We start from the raw sequence: 22,716 nt of genomic DNA, 5'->3' as shown, positions 1-22,716 counted from the left end.
AATAAGATCCCTTTTAGCATATGCAAAGCATCCTATTGTTACCCCATCCATGATAATTACCATGAACTTGATCATTAGTGTCCATAAATCCAAAGAAAGGTTGAAATGTTTTCAAAAACTGTGTATGTACTTAAATTCTCAACTTAAAAATAGGCATTATAGAAATATTTAATACCAAATGGCATGATTTGATAGCATGGTTGTAACAATAATACTTAGACTTGATACTGCTTCATAATGCTTTACAGTTAGTTCTAAGTGGTTTACAGAGCCAGCAAATTGCCCCGACAATCTGAGTCCTAATTTTACTGACCTTGGAAAGATGGAAGATTAAGTCAACTGTTCCTGACTAGCAGGCTCATAGCCTGCAAATCTGATTGGCCCGCTGAAAGCCGATCGTGATTGGTCGCCATAGACTGATGCAATTGGCCAGTAAACGGGCTGCCGCGATTGGCCCTGCCAAGAGCGGCAAACTCAAATCGCCTTCATTGGCTACCTAGCCGCAGCCAGCCCTATATAAGGGGCTGCTGTGGCTGGGGTTAGTTGCTCAGATCTGAAGTCACAAATAAAGAGCTTTAATTACTATCTGAGTCTTGCCTCCGTTCTTGAACCGTCCTCCCAGATATAACACTGGCGACGAGGATGGGATGCAGAGGCAACAGAAGCTATTGAATTGAGCTAGCCGAAAGAGCACGTGGCTGACAGAGCGCAACGACGGCGACATGGCCAGCAGCGCTATACCACCCGCACCATTTGATCCAGCTAGCGAAGATTGGGACTCATACACGGACAGATTTCAAATGTTCCTGGAGTCCAACAACCTCAAAGATGCCACGCCCAGCAAGAAACGAGCCGTTTTTCTAACCCGTTGTGGACCAGCCGTTTTTAAGATGGCTAAAGCCTTAGCCAAGCCAGCTGAAGTTAAAACCATGGATTGGGACACCCTTGCTCTCATCCAGCGCAACCATTACGCCCCAGCCGTGCCAACTCTCATTCGCAGGCATGAATTCTATCAGAGGGACCAACGTGAAGGTGAGAGCGTTGGGGATTTTGTGGCAGACCTGAGGAACCTGGGTGGGTTGTGTGGCTTCGCCAACCTCGAAGAAGCCATGAGAGATCGCATCGTCCTTGGCCTCAGAGACCCAACCGTCCAGAGCAAGATCATGGCCAAGGGAGACATCTCGCTTGCAGATGCCATAGCAGACGCCACAGCAGCCAAAGCCACTCATAAATCGGCAGCACGAATGCGTTGAACCAGCGGGACCAACCGCCAACCCACCAACGATGCTGGGAAACTTTCAGACAAGTACACATCAACCACCCATCACGAGGACGTCGAGTCATCCTCAGCGAGGAAGAAGAAGTCCATAGGCTCTGGTAAGAACGTGAGCAACGGGACCAGCGGGGCCGCAAAGCCAACTACCAATGCGCCGGATGTGGGGGAAACCATCCCCAATCTGAATGCAGATTCTTAGATGCCATATGCCGTTTTTGCGAGAAACGGGGACACATCGCGAAGGTATGCAGAAACAAGAGAAATTCCAGCCCCAGACGGAGAGGGAGCAGCCCAAAGAGAAACGATGGCAACGCCACCATGCAGTGGGACCACCCTAGCAACCAGTGGAACCGGTACAGCAGACCCCGAAGGTTTAACGACGCTCCCAGACGAGAGGAGGCTCATCAAACCATCACCATCGGCCACGCTTCATCACTTGACGCTAAAAAGATCCGAGTAGAGGTCACGATTGAAAACAAACCATGCAACATGGAAGTCGACTCTGGGTCATCACTATCCATGGTATCCTGGAGAACACTCAAGCAGCTAGTCCCCAACATCCGACGCCAAGACCTCAGCAGTCAGAGACTCATACTAAAAGACTATCAAGGCAACCGGATTCCAGTCGCAGGTACCCGCCATGTGCAGGTCTCATTCAAGGGACATAAGGCAATTCTACCACTCACTGTCGTAGACCGAGACCGGCCAAGTCTATTGGGTCTTCAGTGGTTCGCACCACTAGGAATCGGAGTGGCTGAAGACAATGACTGGGAGGCAGCTCTCGTCCACGATTTCCGAGAAGTGTTCAACGAAGGCCTAGGCAAGTACAAGGGGTCCCCCATTTCATTTAATCTTCGCCCCAACATAGCACCCATTCGTCTAAAGCCACGCCGAGTTCCCTTTGCTCTTAAATCCAAAATTGACGAGCAACTGGACAAATTAATTGCGCAAGGCGTGTTAGAACCTATTGACCATGCCCGATGGGAGACACCAATCATCACCCCCATAAAATCTGACGGGTCCATAAGAATCTGCGGTGACTACAAGGCCACCCTCAATCACGCGCTACAGCAGAGCGCCTACCCAGTGCCAGTTGTTCAACATCTCCTGCATTCACTTGGGGGGGGGGCAAAATATTCGCAAAATTAGATCTGGCCCAAGCGTATCAACAGCTACCAGTTGATCCCGAGACTGCAGAAGCCCAAACTATAGTCACACATCGTGGTGCATTCAAATGCAACAGGCTCCAGTTTGGTGTAAGCGTAGCCCCAGGCATCTTTCAAAGCCTGATGGAGAGACGATTACAAGGGATAAAAGGGGTCGTGCCCTATTTTGATGACGTATTAATAGCAGCACCCACAAAAAACCAATTAGAAAAACGCCTCAGAACAGTCCTACAGAGGTTCAAAAACGCTGGCCTCAAGGTTAAGAAGGAAAAGTGCCAGCTTTGCACAGAAAGGGTGGAGTTTCTTGGCTACCTCCTTGACAAGCAAGGAATCCACCCCACAGAAAAAGAATTGGCAGCTATCAAAAATGCCCCAAGACCCAAAAACAAAACCGACCTCCAAGCCTTCCTGGGACTTATCAACTTTTATAACATCTTCCTGCCCCAGAAGGCGACTGTTGCTGAGCCCCTTCATAGACTACTCGATAAAAGGGCATCCTGGAATTGGGGATGTCGGGAGGAACACGCCTTCCAGCAAGTAAAAGACCTCCTTACCTCAAAGGCAGTACTAATTCAGTATAACGAGACACTACCTTTGACTGTCACGTGTGATGCCTCACTATTTGGGGTAGGGGCCATCCTGAGCCACGTCCTACCAAACGGCTCAGAAGCACCAATTGCATTTTTTTCACGAACTCTATCAAAAACAGAAAGAAACTATAGCCAATTAGATAAGGAAGCCCTTGCTATTGTCTCTGCAATAAAACGATTTCATGAATATGTTTATGGGAGACCGTTTTCTATTATAACGGATCATAAGCCACTACTTGGGATCCTGGCGGGCGACAAACCTTCTCCACACATTCTCTCCCCCAGAATGACGCGATGGTCGGAATTTCTCGCTGCCTACGACTATCAATTAAAGTACCGCCTGGGGAAATCTATTCCCCACGCAGATGCCTTGAGCCGCTCACCGCTACCTGAGCCACAGGAAGACCCAGCTGTCACACTCCCCGTACTGCAAATAGAGACAATGCCATCACCTCCACTAACGGCTCAAGACATTGCTTTTGAAACCAAAAGAGACTCTTGTTTGGCACGAGTTCTTGGCTGGGTGGAGAGGGGATGGCCAGATTACGACATTTAAGGAAATGTTTAAGCCGTTTAAAAACAGACAAACGGAACTTTTTTCACAAAAAGGGTGCGTTTTGTGGGGAGACCGAGTTGTTGTACCAACTAAGTTACAAAAAAGGGTCTTGCAAATGCTACACGATGGACACTCAGGCATTGTACGTATGAAAGCGCTGGCAAGAAGTTACGCCTGGTGGCCAGGTATCGATAAACAAATTGAAACCTGGGTCGCCTCTTGTAACAAATGCCAGGAAAACCACTCAGCTCCACCTAAAGCCCCACCAACAGAATGGGAAACACCCAGGGGTCCTTGGTCTTGCATTCATATTGACTTTGCGGGACCTACGAGAGGCCACACCTTCTTAATAACTGTTGATGCCTACTCAAACTGGCTTGAGGTCAATAAAATGAAAGCAACCACTACTGAGGCGGTCATTAAAAAACTGAACAGACTCTTTGCCACACATGGGTTACCAGATGTCCTGGTCTCTGACAATGGGCCCCAATTTACTGCCTTAGCCTTTGAACAGTATTTAGCGGAATGGGGCATCCGACACGCACTCACATCGCCAGCTCATGCTGCGGCGAATGGCCGGGCTGAACGAATGGTTCAGTTTACGAAAAAAACCCTACAGAAAATGGATCAAGGCAACATCCACGACAAAGTCACTAGAATGCTGCTCCTACAACACATCACACCAAACAGCACGATCAACAAGTGCCCAGCTGAACTCCTGATGGCCAGGAAACTCAGATCGCCTCTAGATCGTTTGCACCCTGCCTACACCCCGGAAAAGCCCCTGGGTTCCAGCAGCAAGCACCGTGTTTTCAAGGTAGGAGACCTTGTTTTCGCAAAAAACTTTTCTGGGGATCCCCTTTGGATTCCTGCCCAGGTAACTCAAGTTACGGGCCCCCGCTCCTACCGTCTACTCACCACTGATGGCAGACCATGGAAACGCCATATTGACCAACTGCGCTCCAGACTAACCACATCTTCCAACCCTGACCCTAACTTTGACACTAGGGGGGGAGGGGAAGCAGTGAACTCAGAATTAGAACCAACACCTGTCTATTCCGAGCTATCACCGAGATCACCGCACCATGGTTGGCAACACTCACCAGCTGCAACTGAGACTGGACAGTCGAACGCTTCGCCAGGAAGCAGCAACCAGGCAGGTTCAGCGAGCCCCGGGAGCCAGAACAGTAACAGCGAGGCTGAGGACTTCATCACCCCGGAGGCACCAGAGGAGAGCCCTGACCATGACACCGGTTCACCGTTCCTGTTTGATCCAGCAAGCAGTCCATCTGAACCCGGGTTTGAACAAGGTCAAGCGGAACTGCGTAAGTCAGGCAGACAGGTGCGAAGACCTGCTTACCTGCGAGACTATATTACTCCACCCCTTAAATGGAAGCAAGAGGGAGGGGTGTTCCAGACTAGCAGGCTCATAGCCTGCAAATCTGATTGGCCCGCTGAAAGCCGATCATGATTGGTCGCCATAGACTGATGCGATTGGCCAGTAAACGGGCTGCCGCGATTGGCCCTGCCAAGAGCGGCAAACTCAAATTGCCTTCATTGGCTGCCTAGCCACAGCCAGCCCTATATAAGGGGCTGCTGCAGCTGGGGTTAGTTGCTCAGATCTGAAGTCACAAATAAAGAGCTTTAGTTACTATCTGAGTCTTGCCTCCGTTCTTGAACCGTCCTCCCAGATATAACATCAACCTTTAGCCGACAGGATCAAATTGCTGGCAGTTGGCAGAATTAGTCTGCAATATTGCATTCTAACCACCATGGCTCTTTATAAGCATTTACTTCAATACTTATCCATACAAGTTTGTTCATATAAGCTATTGATAAGCTAAACACAAGGGAATCCTGCTCCATTTTCACTTGCGGCACACAGTATTGCTGCCTTTATTTTTCTAGCCCCACTTGCAGATTATCTGTGGACAATTCATTTACCAGCAAAACATCAATCTGTATAAGCAAAAGGAACAGCGAATAGAAGTCCCAGAAGCCCTTGTGTATACTAGGTGGGGAGCTCATTCAATATAAAAGATTATGAAATTGCACAAAATTACTAATATAAAAGAATAAAAATCTTCTATTTGTTTTAAATTAATAGGAATTAAAATAGCATCAGAGAAGTATTTTAAGGAAATTGGGACTTATTAAGAAAAAGCCCTGGTTCAAGTCATTGCTTGACCAATCTGAGGGAAAAGAACTCTGAAATTCATTCAGAGCAGATGGTTTTTAAAATGCAAATAATATTGTATTATAGAAATATAACTATTACATTATTAGTATATACATTATAGAGCATATGCACCAAAACAAATTCCTTGTGTGTCCAATCACACTTGGCCAATAAAGAATTCTATTCTATTCTATTCTATTCTATTCTATTCTATTCTATTCTATTCTATTCTATTCTATTCTATTCTAGAAGTACTACTATTACATAGTAATACTATTGTTTACTACCATACTACTTTCATATAACATCATTATCTAAATGCCTGATTGGCCAAAAGTAGATATAAAGTATATAAACCCTACTTGGCCATGTTCTCAAACTCAGATTTCCTATAATTTTTAAACTGGGATTACATCAGAATGTAGATTCATTATATAAATAAATTGTCAAACAAGGGTTAAAACATTTGCATTGTTATAACATGAGTTTGGATTGCCTACAATTGAAAACCTGAAATTGTATATGCAATTAAAATATTTTTATTTCAAATTTGATTCAGATTCATTAGAAGTATAAAACACCTGAACTGCTACAGAATCTTGAAATATGTTTTGGATGATTCCAAATTTGTATATATGCAATTAAAAATATTATAAACTTTCCTTATTGCAAAATGATTTCTTTCTTTATCATGTCCCAATAGATATAGACATAGAAAAGGGTCACACTCACACTGAGAGCAAATAACTCTGAATACTGACTACTGAATAAAATACTTCATTAATCTTTCTTGGCATCTTATAGGATGATAGAGCATATTAAATGCACCCACATTCTCTGCACACAATGTTTCAAGGAACAACTGGAGGCATGTCCATCTGTGATTGTTACTTCCCAAATTAAAAAAAGCCAAGCAAAAGGCAAAATGAAAGAACTGACAAGGATTAAATTTGTATTCATGAATATATGGCTCCCACTCAGATGCATGGATATTTGTTTTCCAACTATTCTTTTAATGCAATAAAATCCTTCTGCCTAAGGGTTGTTGTTTTTTCATGTATTAGAGAGTGAATTCTTTGGAACAAACTACATTAAACAAACTACTGAAAATTAACCTTCTTAATGTTTCCAGCTCTTTCATGATGAAAAAAAAATCATTTTTTGTCCCACAGAAACTATTCCATTCTCTCAAGATCTTATTACAACTATGGTACCTGTTGCCCCTGAAAAGACAAAGGAAACACTTGGTAATCATGTATAATAAAAAATTATGCTCTTCTCTTGTTTGTTTGAAGGACAATTAATTTCCAGAAAAAAATGTTTTGTACTATTACAAATAATAACTATTTGCTTTTTTCATACATTTAGCTGTCCTTGGCACAAATATGCAGTAAACATTGACTTTCACATAAAGAGTTTTAAAATAGCAGCACCACTTTAATATTATTGTTTTATATACTGGTAGTTGAACAATATAGTTGAACAACCTGGCAAGCATTTTATACCCAAGCATTTTATCTGACCTCTATCATATTCAGGTTACTTACACTTCATCTAATGCAAACTGGAGCCATTTCTTTGTTTCATCATTCCAATTGTTTTTGGAATATTTTTTTCCATTTTACTTTCTTAATGTTCTACAGTTAAATGTTCTCCATCAAATTAAAATAAGGAAGATATGTATATTCGGGAAGAAGAAGATCAAGAAAGGAGGAAGGAAGAGGAGGAGGAGGAGGAGAAAGGAGAAGGGGGAAGGAAGGAAGGAAGGAAGGAAGGAAGGAAGGAAGGAAGGAAGGAAGGAAGGAAGAAAGAAAGAAAGAAAGAAAGAAAGAAAGAAAGAAAGAAAGAAAGAAAGAAAGAAAGAAAGAAAGAAAGAAGAGGGTGAGGGGGCAACTGGTCTGAAGGTGGAAGAAATAGAGAAAGAAGATCAAGTCACCAGTGTCTGAATCTTATTTGCTTCATTAAACCTCATAATATATGTGATTCTCTCAGTGAAGGGAAACAGCCACGACTGATTGTACAGAAAGTACCTGTAGCTGTTCCTTTGCAAATGCAGAATGATAGATAGAGAAGTATTTTTACAGGTAATTATTAGTACTCAAAACTATAGGTTGCCATACAGTATTCATATCTATTAGTATACTACAATTCTATCAATGTGCTCCATGGTCATATTATGGACACAGCCACAATGTCTCCAATTATGTCAACAAAGGAAGAAAAAAAAACACCCAGTGCAAATTTTGGATTAACTTTAGGTAGACATGAACTAGCCATAAGTGTTATAAATAAAATAAAATGCAGAAAATGATAGTCCAGAAATTTCAAAAATTCAGTGTCATTCAAATAGAAGTTTTGAATTCACGTAAACATGTTCTGCAAATATTATCTCTCATAATGAAAATACTAAGCAACGTAATACTTGTCATTCAGAAATTTTTAAAGACAAAGATGATGGTGATAATGATGACAAAATATTGAGGCAATAGCAACATTGTCTTTCTTTTTCAACCTTCTGCCCATGTGACTTTCATACCAGCTTTTATCAGCTGTTAACAGATGCATTTCTGCACAGTATAATTCAGTTTAAATTCTTATTTCACTTTCCTCCAGTTCATTCTTAACCAATCAATTTATCCATGCTAACAATGCTACAGAACAAATCTGTAACTGAGTCTCATTTTCATATTATCATCCATATTTTTAGTTTCTGTATTTTTAGATCAAGGTATCCCAAATTCCCCCTTAGAGACTATTTAGAAGAGAAAAAGGTTTCCAAATCTCAATTTTCTGTAAAAAATATTGTCCTGTTGCCAGATTTAGCACAAATATCTCAACACAAGAAGAAAACTTGTCAGAAAATTTGCTTCTATACTCCTGTTTTCTTCTCTATTTCTGAAAGAACACTAGAAATCCACTGCAAAAACTAAAATCACTGAAATTACAACCAACAGTAGTGTTTGATGGAAGATTTCTGCTCTTACTTTGTTTCGTATCATATCAAATTTGAAAAACTTTTCTTTGGGACAAGTTATATATCACTAGTTGCCTTGAATATTTTTGTATGTACAGATATACATACACACAAATATTTTGACCATGTTTGAAATATGTACTCAGCTGTTACATCTAAAATTATTAGGAACAATTATATTTATACCTTTGTAGTTAACATAATCACAGGCTCAAATGTGCAGTAGTTTTCAATACCTCTATATCATCTTTTATCAATCCTATTTCATGTTCAGAATACCTGATATAACGATCAGTGGTCTCTTTTGTGAATGATTTGCAATGGGATCTGAATGATCTCCTAAACATGTTGGATCTCTTGGCTTCCTGTGACATTCTTAACCATGGACCACCTGGTTTGATCTTACTTGGATCAGAATGACTGAAACATGATGCATATTCTTACCACATCCCAGATACACTGTTATCCTTAGCTTAAAAATGCCCCAGGAGCTACAACAGGCAAAAAATGCAACTATGCTTGTTGATCTATGTTGGATACAGAAGCTGTTACCAGTAGGCTTTTGGGTCAAGTCAACATGCTGGTTCTGGCTTACTTCTTCTAAATTCCTTTATTACTTGGGTCTTCATTGCTCTCAGACCACTCACTTCGTATGGGCACCTCTGTGAATTCTCGCTGGTAGAGAATTGGGTGAACAAATACGACTAAAACATGCCATAGGGAAATTAATAAATAATTTATTCCTTCATGATTATCAAAAATAGCATCATTTTTATTGTAACACATTGATTTATATTGTAAAGATTTTTCCACATAAGTTTTGTTTTGTTACTCTCTGTCAGATTCTAACATTGGTAAATAATGTCTTTTTTTCTACATTTCCTATTCAAGATATTGTTTCTCAGAGCTTGACTATTTCTCCTTAACACTGGTTATATATTATCGCTCTGTTTCAAGTCAGCTACCAGAAACACATGCAATAATCTCTATTTTTTCTAATGACTTTAAGTCATGTACTCTTATTTGAATAAAATACAAGCCATGATTCCATAATAAATATCCTATTCCCTTTTTCCAGATCCAAAAGAAACACAACTTCTTCCTTCAAAACCCAAACCATCTGACAAACAAGGAAAGAACAAGACTAAACCTGGTAGTTAAATTTTGATCAAATTCTCATAGATGAATTTTTGAAACTGCTATTGTTGTTTTGAAATCTAACTGATACAATATCTTGAAATACATAAACATTATTTTAGTTATCCATAATGACTCATAACAAAGCTATATAAAAAGTAAGGTGTTTTTTTCTAAAGAGCAAATATGTTAGGTATTATTGGGTATGCTACGTGCTAGTAAGTTCTTTTTTATACAATATATCACCCACCAATGTAATATTACATTTCAAAGTCAAATTTTAATATATTATATGAACAAGGTGTTCTCTCTCTTTCTCTCCCCCTCACACACGCTCACACCACACCACACCACAATTGCTGTCTTCTAAATTTGATACAAGGCTTCATGAAAAAATGCCTGAGGAAAGTTTGGCTTTTTTATTTGCACAAAAAATTATGTTTCTTAATTTTTGATTTGCCCATTGTCTGTTATTATTTAACAGGGCAACCAAATTATAATGGAAGAAAAAGTAAAAGGATGTAGGAAAAATGAATAATAACTTTTTATTCATCTCATATTTCTTATTTTCAAGCTAAATAATAATAAATGATAGGCTGGCAGGACTCTTTATGTATTATTTCTATAAAAATAACTGCTCAGCCATCCAAAGCATATTGTGTCTCTTAAAAAGCAAGGAGAACAAACTTTCTAGGACACTACTCTCATCAGGCCTAATTAATATGACCATTGATCATGGTCTATTAGGATTTGACATTAACAACATCTAGATTAACGATAGTGAACCTTTTTGGTGTGGTGTGCCAAAAGCACGTGTGCCAGCACCCACAATGCAATGCACTCCACCACCCCCACGCATGCACACACAACAGCCCCAAAATACTGGAAGTGATGAAACGGGCCCATTTTTTGGCCTCCAAAGGCTGCAGAGGCTTCCATCAAACCCCCAGGAGGGTGAAAACCGCCTTCCTCTAGCTCCAGAGGCCCTCAGGAGGCTGAAAATGGGCACTTTCAGTATTTTCGATAGGCCCATTTTTCGGCCTCCCGAAGCTGCAGAGGCTTCCCTCAAACCTCAAGGAGGCCAAAAAAGACCTCAAACGGGCTAAAAATCAGCTGGGAGGCCTGCACATGTGCAGTGCAGGTAAGTTTGACTGGAGCTCACGTGCCTGCACAAATGGGTCTACGTGCCACCTGTGGCACGCATGTCATAGGTTTACCATTAGGGATCTAGACAATCAGAAATCAAATAAGCAAACCAAAGCCTGGAAATTTTGGGGCTAAGAGCAAGAACTTTAATTCCTTTTTAGTTGCAAAAAGAATTCCCATAAGGAATGTCTGAATGCAATCTGTCCTTTTAGCTTTGGTTTGGCTTATTACTAACAGAGATGGAGAGAACCCCTCACATCTGCATTTATTTTGCAGTCTAAAAGATAAGATTTTGACAATAATTGGGATTAACAGTTAGTTACTGATATATTTTGGTTTGTTTGCTTTTGGGTTTTAGCTATTCAAACTACTAAAAATGCAGCCACAGCAATACTGCAGAGCCAAAACATTAGCAATATAAGCATACAAATCTTTAAAAAGGATAAGGATGGGGACTTGGTCAAAGGCAGTATCATGTGGTGATACAAAGTTTATGATAGGATATAGCCAAAATCACATTGAAAACTAAATGGATATGAATGATGTATAGACAAGACTAATCTTATTAAAACATAAACATTTGAGTTAATACCAAATCTTCCTTTGGTGCTAAAAGAAAATTAAGAATGATTTCCAAAATCATCATAAACTGTTCTTTTAACAAAATAAAAGGATACTAGGAATACATTCAATTGTGAATATTAATACAATAAGTAGATGTATACAATAAGTATGAGCCGTGGTGGCACAGCAGTTAGAGTGCAGTACTGCAGGCTACTTCTGCTGACTGCTAGCTGCCTAAAATTTGACAGTTCAAATCTCACCAGGCTCAAGGTTGACTCAGCCTTCCCTTCTTCTGAGGTGGGTAAAATGAGGACCCAGATTGTTGGGGAAAATATGCTGACTCTGTAAAATCACTTAGAGAGGGCTCTAAAGTGGTATATAAGTCTAAGTGCTATTGCTATAGATGGCAGTGTGTTAAGATTCTTTTTCTTGCAATAATCTTGTTTGTTATTCTATTTCCAAATCTGGCTCAGAGAACTACCTAACTGTGGCTGTGACTTTTCTTTTGTTCCCTATATCTTAACTGCAGCATACCCAGAATCAATTCAGCTTCACATGTTTCCAATTGTTCCAAGATATTATGGATGATTTATTTATTTATATCTTGATGTTAACTGGAATGAGGATTTAGTCACTTAAATTTTATGCAGATTTATGAATCAGTGTGTGCGCACGCGCACGTGTGTGTGTGGTGTGCGCGTGTGTGTTATGTATATATTACATAAATTCTCCACCTAAGTGTAGAAACTGACTATACAGAATACTACATCAAACAGATTTCTGAATCAGAAATCGAATTAATTCTAAATTTCCTGGTGCCAAAAATTTAATCTTCCTAGAACACCTGTAAGATTGCTTTGATGGTCTAGTACTTTCTGTTTTGAAAGTCATAGTCTTATTCATATTCCATTTAAAAACAAAACTTAACATGTTTATTTTGTTTTAGCTCCATCTAAACTGAACAACAAAGTGACAGTCACCAAAACTCCACGTTTGAGAAAAGGTATTGCCTTCAAAACAGGAAACCCAGTCTACTAAAATCAATACAGAACAATATTTTAGCTGATCAGTTTATTACCTTGAATTAAAAGCAAAACTGTTTCTTGTCCTTGAAATACTGAACCATTTTTTGGATTAATAGAAGATTTGTAGCCTAAGATTGAACTGTGCTCTCCTTGGTGCTCTCTCCAGCCTCAATCACATATGTAATGTCCTGCTTGTTTTCTCACTTTCAGTGTCTCCATAAATATTCAGTGTGATTCTTCCCACTAAATAGTTGTCCAAATTTTCTTTAGTATGTAATACTGCAGTTTTTTTCCAAAAGCCTCTCCAAAACACTGCATAGCAGTCAGTGTTTTGCTGTTGCAGATCACAAACATAAGCTGTATTTCAGTATGTTTACCTTTCCTCTTTTATTAACTGGAGCTAGCTAAGATACAACTTCTGGAGAGTTAATTTGGTGTAGTAGTTAAAATCAGTGAATAGGAATGAAGAAAGCTGGAATTTTAATAACCATAATGAAAATAAATATATTATTGTCTCCAATCAGGTCCTAATAACCTTGACATTCCTTTTTTCAGTTGTCCACAGAACAACACCAGCTCCTCCTAGAACTAGAACAACAGGAGGATCGTCCTGGAGTAAAACACCAAGAGGTAACACTTAAATATTATTCCTGATATTGTTGAAATGTTTAGTAGTGGCACCTTTATTTTGTTGCAGGTATGTTTAATGGTATACCTTGTGGTCCTTTGCTTATCTCTGTAAACAGATAAATAGAAAACAATAATATAATTGTGAAATAATTAGTTCTACAATCAAATGCCAGGAAGTAAAGCCATTCAGTAGACATGTATTTGGTGCTCTGTTAATGTTTATTTCACATTAAGAAAGTAACAATAGATGCAAATAAAGAAAAAGATGTAATGTGAACCATAATTAACCCTTAACCCTGAGATTCTAACTGGAATTATTGAAGTGTAAACATGTCCTAACTTTTGGATTTGCCATAAGTACTTCCAAGAAAAAAATCTAGTGGTTCTGACAATTTAATTGCAGCCTGAAAAGTGAAGACTACAGAGAGAACAATTTGCTTACTCATTAAAAATATTTGTCAAGATCGAGCAAAATAAATTGAGTTAAGTAAGACAAATTTGGATTTAAAAAGTTTGGATTAAAAAAAAATCAAATTATATAGCTTCTGAAATAGAAAACTACTTCTATTTCATATTAGATTTTGATAACCCATTCTTTACTAATTCTTAAATCAAAATAAATGTTACATTAAAAATAAAAGGCAACAAATATTGTGCCTTTGTATAGAACAATTAATAATGTACGTTTTATACATTTAATATAAAAGAGAGAGTTTGGTATAGTGGTTAAGGCCTAAGAAACCAATTCTGAGTTTTCCTGGGCACACAACCAGCTGAGTGATCCTGCACTGGTCATTCTCTCTCAACCCTAAGAAGGAGGCAATGGAAAATGATATGAGAAATAAAATATTGGATTGTGTATTATCTAATGAACTCTGTTTCTCTATTTCTGTGCTTTTATGCCTACTTTGTAGATAATTTATATTCCCTGAATTATCACATTTTCTATAAAAATATATGCTTAGAGGAATATCCAGACCCTTTTCTTTTAGATAATGTAGCTATTATTTGAGAAATAAGTTTAGTCTGACATTTGTTCTTATTAAGAAATACATCCCTGACTAATGAACAGAGCCAATTCCAAGTTAATGGGAATTTGGGCAAAGTATCTTTGGGCATGGACTCTCACCTGTCAAAGCAGTCTAATTGTTTACCTGGCTTTAATGTCCATACTTCAAGCAGCAATAGATGGTTTAGTTGGACATTTTAATGTTCCAAATATCCATGACCAAATGCAACTTTTCAGAAAACAAACTAAAGGAAGTTTGAGGCAGACCAATAGTGGACTCTGCCAGGGACCTCAGATGTCGAGAATGGCTGAAAGATGCCAGTTGATGATGTTTCTATGGCAATGAAAGCTTTCTGTGTAAGGTTTTCCATTTTAGATCATTTTTCAATTGTCAAACAAAACATTTCCTTTTTTTTGCACTGGTATTTGGAATTTTAAAACATGCTGTGGGCTGTCTTACAAAATTGTGGATTGGGGATTTCACCAAATAGCTACCCCAGGAACCATAAGCAAATACAAAACTGAAAAATGCTTGGAATAGATGCGCACAAGTTGAAAATGTAGGTTGCAGTACTCAGAAATGTAACATTTAAAAAAAGATTTTTAGGCTTTTTTACTTACTTATATTGGCCACCCAGTAGATTATGAGCAGCATACAAAACTAGGGAAAAAAACCACGTAAACAGGAGCTAAAAGTATTAAATCAGACAATCCTGACAAAATTGTCCTAATAAGCAACAAAATCAACAAAACAAAGGGCCGTTAAACAAATAACAAACTTCAAACCTGGCTTGGCACCAAAGCTAGATTGTCTATTTTCTATGCTGCCACTTATGCCATACAATGCAACTAGGACAGATGTTGTATTAATATATATTTTCAAAAAAAATGGTGAAAAATGTTCAGTCTATGTTCCTGAGAGTCTAAAACGCACATGTTCCCTCATGTGGAAAACAGTCTTCTTCATACAAGATACAATCTTACATATGTGCTGCATGGAAGAGAGTTTTTAAGCTTGCTTCATTTAGTTCTTTTGAAAGGAAGTATGATAATATCTTCAAAGCTGAATGCATCTATTCTTGTGGGATCAGTGAGATTGAGCAGACCAATGTGTTATTGTGCTGCCTCTTTTACTATGATCTTTGCATGGAATAGTAGCTACTCAAAAACAAGATGGGTAGAAAGAATTCTCATCTTATTCTTAGACCAGTGTTCTATGATTACAAAGAAGGTTGCAGCTGTTTTCTGTCAGTTCTGGTGGTACTGTATATTACAATTATTGGAATGAAGTAAGTTCAGTTAAAGTAAAATGGTATGTTTATGAATAGGATTTACTTTGACTATGTTTCTACTGATTTTGTGACCGTTTTAAAATATTTAACATTGGTTTTTTTTCTTATGTTTTTTAAATTTTATATTTTATTTGTGGAATTCTTATAACTGATTGAAATACATTATAACTGATTGCTAAGCTAAGTAAATCTCTGTTCTCCAAAATTATCTTAAAAGTTACATAGGATTTTGCCCACTATTCCTTTCACAGTCTTTATATATACAGACAGTATTTAATTGGGAGATTTATGGGGATTAGTCAGAAGATCAGCTGAAACATGATCTTCATATAGCTTCTTTTTACTGAGAATTGAATCAGAATGTTCGACGCTTGAGTTAAGTGTTGTCTTTTAAGTGGCTTGACTACTCTCTTTATGAACCTAAAAGCACAGGAAGATTCAAATAAATAAGAAAGAAGGAGTAAAAAAAAAAGAGTATGGTGTTATGCATAAAAGAACCTATCATGAATCAGGTCAAAAGTCAGTACAGTATTTTCTATTCTCATATTGGCCTATAAGAATTCAACCTTTAACATACAAGTAAAATAGTACTCACTTTCTCAACAATATTCCTCTGTTTAGTGAGATAACATATAGCTACTAGCTGATAATACTTTTATCTTTATTTTTAATTCTAAGGTGAGAAATTAAGAAATGAAGATGTTCCAAAGCCGCTTCATCCAAGCTCTAGTACTAATTCTAGCGTATCAGTGGATTCCACAGTTGTAAGAAAAAAACCAGATCCAGGTAAAATGTGTTCACTATGCATTACATAGTATTTTCCCTGATCTTTATCCAGTGTCATTCTTATCAGATTCATTATATTGCATATAAAGAATAATAATAATAGAATAATAAAGAAAATTGGCTGTATTTAAACTTCCTCTTCCAAGCAGAATCTTGCCATGGATAGCAGTATCTTATTTTTGGCTTTATGGAAAATCAAGCTGCTGAGATGGATAGATGGATGGATGGATAGATAGATAGATAGATAGATAGATAGATAGATAGATAGATAGATAGATAGATAGATGAGACAGAGAGAAATGAGAGAGAGATGTGTGAAAGAGATGAGAGGTGTGTGTGTGAGAGAGAGACAGAGACAGACAGAGACAGAGACACAGAGACAGAGACAGAGATAATTGACTGAAATTACATGATGTGTGGTTCCTCCATTAACAGTGGTGTCTTGTAACATTATACAATAGCTACACTACCTGGTTCTCCACGACCTCCTTTAGCTCCTGCCAGACCTACACCAATACGAAGAAAACCTTTACCACCCAACAATATAACTGGTAAACCTGGCCGTTCAGGTATGTCATCCTTCTAGGGTTTTTTTTCTTATGTTTATTCTCATATTGCACACAGTTCTCTTTATCAAGGGGTACTTATATTCAGTATAACTAGAAAACAAGTGTGGCCGTGTAGCAAAATGGACAGCAAACAAATAAATAATAAAGTAAGCCTTTTGTTTATTAAATACAATTGATAGTCATGTGATCAGTCATCCAAACATTCATTTGAACCTTTTGCAAAGATATTATAGTGCTTCCAGGCAAAGTATTTATTAATCCTTTGTTATTCATGGGATTGATAAGCAGAGAAGAAACATTACCTGCCCTGTGTAATTCTTCTGTGTCCCCCCCCTTCCCACATATATACTTTTTACCAATATTCTTTTGCCCACAGAATATGCATATCCACTTGTAAGTCGTTATTCAAATAGTGTACTATGCAGGAGTTGATATTTGATATTTGATATGAGAAATATTGTGGGTCTACCCACAACAAACTTGTATTGGAGGGACAAACAAGAACCCAGTGAGAGATTTTACAGAAATATTTACTATTACACAATTCTTCAGAATGGGGATATGAAAATACAAATTCAAGCTTGCCATAAGAAAGAACATTCCAACCTGCGGGCAAACAATAGCAATACAGAATTGTATTGTACATTGTAAAGTGAATTTTGGCCAATTTTTCAGTTTTTTTTTTTTTTACAATCGGAATAAATATATTTTGTATAGATAAAGTGGATTAAGCTTACTTGTTTAACCTGTTAATTGCATACGATGCCATATGCTAATTAATAGAAAATAAACTACAAACTGTATAGATATGGAGTACTAGAAACATCTTAAATACATTTATACATTGACCACTTATATTCAAGAATTTATATTTGGGTGAAAATTCATATCTGTCTCTCTTTGTGTAAAATTACTCAAAGAGAACATTTTTATTAATCCCTTTGATTAATGAATGTCTTTTACCATTATGACATGTTTACTTTACAATCAAGCTGTGTAAATTCAAATTGATTCAAATTCTTTTTATTTCCCTATAGGAAATGTCTCAATACCACAAGCATCAACATCTATAGCAAAACCCACTTGGCCAAGTTCCCTTGTGAAACCAAATTCACCTAAAAAGCTACCAACAGCAGCAGCTTCTCCAGATTACGGTAAGTATGGAATAGCACAGTTCCAAGTTCCATGTTTTTATTAATCTCAGTCTTGTAGCTTAACACCTAAATTAATAGCAATTCCAATAGTTACGATACCAATCCAGTGCACATTTTTCTTACATTGCTCTATTAAATACCATGCCTTACTTCTGCAAGCCTTAGAGAGTCCTAACAGGTTGACTGCAGGAAAGTTGGGACTGAGATAGGTTTGATGTTGCAGTTACAACCATTTGCATTTGCTCCTGTAATAACAATAGCAATAGCACTTAGACATATACCACTTTGCAGTGCTTTGCAGTTCTCTCTAAGTGCTTTACAGACTCAGCATATTGCATAATATTTGATCCTGCGATATGCCTAAGAAAGATAAACATGACATCCAAGACAAACAAACAAACTATGAAAATAGGCATTAAATGTGATTCAATTTCATAAACCTAAAATAGTTTTAACATACTCATGCTAAAAGAATTTGAATGGTTCATTCTGAATGGTACCCCTTATTGTTTCAATCAGCTCCAGAAGCATTATAAAATTCCATGCTAATTCTCACTTATTTCAAAAGGACCTGTATATTGAACAATGGTGGGATTCAATTTTTTTTTAATACTGGTTCTGTGGATGTGGCATGGTGGGTGTGGCAGGGGAAGGATACTGTAAAATCTTCAGTCAGAGGTGGTATTTGCTGGTTCTCTGAACTACTCAAAACTTCCGCTACCGGTTCTCCAGAACTGGTCAGAACCTGCTGAATACCACCTCTGGTATTGAACCAGTCACTTAAGATTATATTGATCAATATATTTAATTTACATTAATTTTACTTGACATTCTTTTCTGCTAGAAGAATATTGGTTTATATGTTTCCCTAGCTATTAAGATAAACAGCATGATTTAAAATAAAGGATTAAATTAGCTTAATTTCAGCATTTTTAAGTGTTGCCCTCTCTACAGAGGTAATAAAACAAATAGATTATTGAAATAACTCTCCACAAAAATGTTCAGAAAAAACAACCCCCCTTTTTTTTAAATTGTAAAGAGTTATAGCATCATAAAGTTACTAATTTGGGAAGCAATGGGTTGAAACGAAACCCTTGCAAGACTGAGTGGTTCTACGTTTGGGATTCATTGGCTCATGGAGAATTGGCACCTTTGGTCTTAGATGAGGTAGTACTACCCCAAACAGACAGCATTCATAATCTAGTGGTTTTCCTGGATTCATGACTTTTCCTGGACTTGAAGAGCAGGTGGCAGTCATGGCCAGGAAGACATTTGTGCAACTGCGGGTTGTGCACCAGTTACGCTCTTTCCTAGACCAACAGTCCCCCTCAGTCACTCATGCCTAATCACTTCCTGTCTTGACTATTACAACGCGCTCTACATGGAGCTGCCTTTGAAGAACATCCAGAAGCTCCAGTTGGTGCAAAATGCAGTTGTCCACATGGTTTTGTGCACACCCCAGTGTGCACATGCATCACCTCTCCTGCAGGAGCTGCATTGGTTGCTGATTTGCTTCTGGGTGCAATTCAAAAGTTATCATCTTTAAAGCCCTTCATGGCTTGGGACCAGGTTATCTTAGGGACTGTCTCTTGCCAGTCACATCTACCTGACCTATCAGAGCAGGGAGGCAGGGAATGTTGTCAGTCCCATCCCCAAGGGAGATATATCTGGTGGGACCCAGAAGAAGGGCCTTCTCCATGGTGACTCCCTCTCTCTGGAACATCATTCCCCCAGAGATTAGAATGGCCCCCACTCTAATACTCTTCTGGAAGGTGCTGAAGACCTAGTTCTGCCAGCGGGCCTGGGGAACCCAGAGCAGGATGGAGCCCATTAAATGGCTCATGTGATCTGCTATCATTGGGGCGGGGTGGGTGGGAGTTGGGAAATGATTCTGTTATATTGTACTATATTAATTTATTTGATTCTTTTTGTTAGTTTTTATTGTTTTAAATGTGGTTTTATATTCTGTAAGTGGCCTTGAGTTGCCATGGGCAAATAGGCGGCAATATAAATTCAATAAATAAATAAATAAAATTTACTAATTTGATTTCTTGGATTAAGATGATCAAAGTTTCAACAATTCAAAGCAACTTTATTATTTTACAATGCTACATTTCCTAAGAAAATGTTAACATGATTCCAAGCATGATCTAAGAAGAGGTTTTTAAATAAGGTATGATTAAAATGAGAGCTTTTGAACAAAAAATGTTTTTACAAGGTAGAAAATCAGGGTTTCCATTAATGTTTGCTATTGTTGTTTGCTTAGGCAATCCAATGTTCAGTTCTATTCCTACAACTGAGACTGATATTACAGGCACACCAAGGTATACAGGTATGTTTAAAATATCTCATAAGAAAAAAAAACTGCTAAGCAATATATGCTCTTTTTATCTTTCACTTTCTTAAAATAAATTCTTTTTAATAATATTGTGTTATTTTATAAGTAGACCTCAGAGGGCAGAAAAGATTCTAATCCTCCTTTATTAAGAAGCTTATAATGAAAATGTTTTGTGGGAAGCATTTTTCTATGTGAACAATTACTGAAGTAATATATCACCATCTAAAGTAATTTATTTTTGCTTTATCATCTCTTTTGTACTCAGTGCACATGTTGATCTTATCTTTTCAGGTGACCATGTGAAATACCTGAAAAAAAAAGATGATGTACCTTGTTCCATCACAGATACTATGCAACTCTTTCCAACTGATATGGGGGACAACAGAGACATGGCTACTAGTGCCCCCCAAAAACCTCCTACGAACCTCACTGTAGTGACTGTTGAGGGATGTCCATCTTTTGTGGTACTGGATTGGAAACCACCTGAAAATGAAAGTGTAACAGGTTAGAAAGATTTTTGTCTTGTCCAGGCATTGTGTAAACATACACACTTCTTCAAAACTGTTTTGAAAAGTTGGGGACTGATTAGTGTTCTTCAGCCTATTTTATTAAAAGTAATTTTTATAGATCTCTGATCTCTATTCTAACTAAAATTTATACCCTAATTAATTAATAGATGATCTTTAGATGGTGTTATGACCCAGGTCACCTAGTCAGAGGTAGGCATCGATAGAGTCCTTTATTCCTCTGATTAAATGTCACAACAAACGCCCATAGAATGGCCAGTACAGCTCCACTCTACACTACCCAGAAGCCAGCCACCCTCAGTTCCCCAAACAAAAGTCAGTAAAGAACAAAGAAAGTCCAAAGAGAAGGTACAAGCCCACAGGGCGAGGCCCAGAGTCAAGGTACAATGAGCAAGGCCAGTCCACAGGGTAAGGCCAGTCCAAAAGACCAAAGGTAAATCCACAAGGCAAAGGCAAGGCATAGGCAGGAGCATGAGTTAAACAATTGTTCCTGATAAAGATAAATTCCGCTTGGCTTCTCCTTAAGTCAATCCATGCCAGGTGTTCCTTGTGAGGAGGGACAAGGTGACCTTCTCAAAGTAGCCTGACAGCCCTCCTTTGAGCTTGCCTCCACTCTACTCTCTGTTGCGGTCCACTGGCAGCCTGCGGAGATGGCAGCAGAGTCGGACAGTGGGGAGGAACGGGACTCTGGGGAGGACTCGGATGAGGGTCCTGCATCCAATACAAAGATGCATTCTCTTCATGACAACCAGTATTTGGAGCACATGTGGGTGATCTCCTGTTTCCTCTTGTCCTGAGATGTTCTGAAGAGCCACTCGAATCACTGGTTGTTGTTTTTCCCTACAGTTCTTGGCTCCACTTTCATGGAGATATCTTCAGTCCACCATTCCTCCTCCAAAAGTTCTGGTTGAAAATATTACGAATTATGTCCTTTTTGATTATAATTAAACCAATATCATAGGCTAAGAAAGTTGAGGCAGTCTGTTTTGATCACTTATTTCTGTATTGATTTCTACCTTAGCAATTTTTTAAAAAATATGACACATTAAATAAGGCTATGCTGGTTGGAGAATTCTGGGAGTTGAAGTCTACAAGTCTTAAAGTTGCCAAGTTTGGAATCCTCTAGTCTCTATTAACTATACAACTAAAGGGATTTTTTATTGAACTCCTGATAAAATCTTCTAATTAAAAAAAAACTACTTTGAACTATATTTTGTTTACAGTAGGAGGAGGAAGGAACAAAATAGACAACAGATAAAGATGTTTTACAAAGTGAAATGATGTATGGAATTGAATGTGATCTTCTTATTTTCAGAATATAAAGTTGTATCAACAGAAAATGGAGGCACAGTTGGAAAAGATAAGTCCATTATAACCACAAATCAAACCCATTCTACAGTGGAAAACCTGAAACCTAATACAAGGTGATGTTCTTATAATAATGAATTTAAATTTACATTTATTTATACACTGCAAAAACCTCTATATTATTCCATTCAGTCAGTTTTGGGAATGTGCATAAATTTACCATACTAAAGATAATGTATCAAAATGTAACTAACTTCAGTAATAATAGCAGGTAAGATTGTGCCAGGTAAAAGATATTAGGCTTCAAATATGTTGCAAAAGAGCAGTTTTCCTATATTACTAAAGTAAAGGTACCATCTGTAGTTGGGGAAGAAAAGCATTTCTAACCAGGCATGGAAGCCACATAAAATGGCTGCTTCCTTGTTCCTGCCACTCCAATATCATGACATGGGGATCTACAGTATCTCTTCCATCTTGTTCATATGGATTA

At 38.1% G+C, this 22,716-nt stretch overlaps 1 protein-coding gene across 1 annotated transcript in view; it reads left to right on the top strand.

Annotated features, from left to right (window-relative positions):
* The window catches only part of ABI3BP (ABI family member 3 binding protein), a 138,596-nt gene that overhangs the window by 104,123 nt on the left and 11,757 nt on the right, over positions 1-22,716 (top strand). The window contains exons 60-69 of the mRNA XM_087937347.1: positions 6,940-7,014; positions 9,820-9,894; positions 12,535-12,591; positions 13,169-13,243; positions 16,223-16,330; positions 16,792-16,899; positions 17,937-18,053; positions 20,320-20,385; positions 20,683-20,895; positions 22,234-22,342. Of these exons, the coding sequence (XP_087793473.1) occupies positions 6,940-7,014; positions 9,820-9,894; positions 12,535-12,591; positions 13,169-13,243; positions 16,223-16,330; positions 16,792-16,899; positions 17,937-18,053; positions 20,320-20,385; positions 20,683-20,895; positions 22,234-22,342 (1,003 nt within the window). The remainder of the gene's footprint in view (positions 1-6,939; positions 7,015-9,819; positions 9,895-12,534; positions 12,592-13,168; positions 13,244-16,222; positions 16,331-16,791; positions 16,900-17,936; positions 18,054-20,319; positions 20,386-20,682; positions 20,896-22,233; positions 22,343-22,716) is intronic.

This window comes from Pseudonaja textilis, chromosome 7 (genome assembly GCF_049901715.1).
Source record: "Pseudonaja textilis isolate UNSWEBS1 chromosome 7, rPseTex1.2, whole genome shotgun sequence".
NCBI classification, from domain to species: domain Eukaryota; kingdom Metazoa; phylum Chordata; class Lepidosauria; order Squamata; family Elapidae; genus Pseudonaja; species Pseudonaja textilis.
This window is presented reverse-complemented; position numbering and strand designations above follow the sequence as displayed.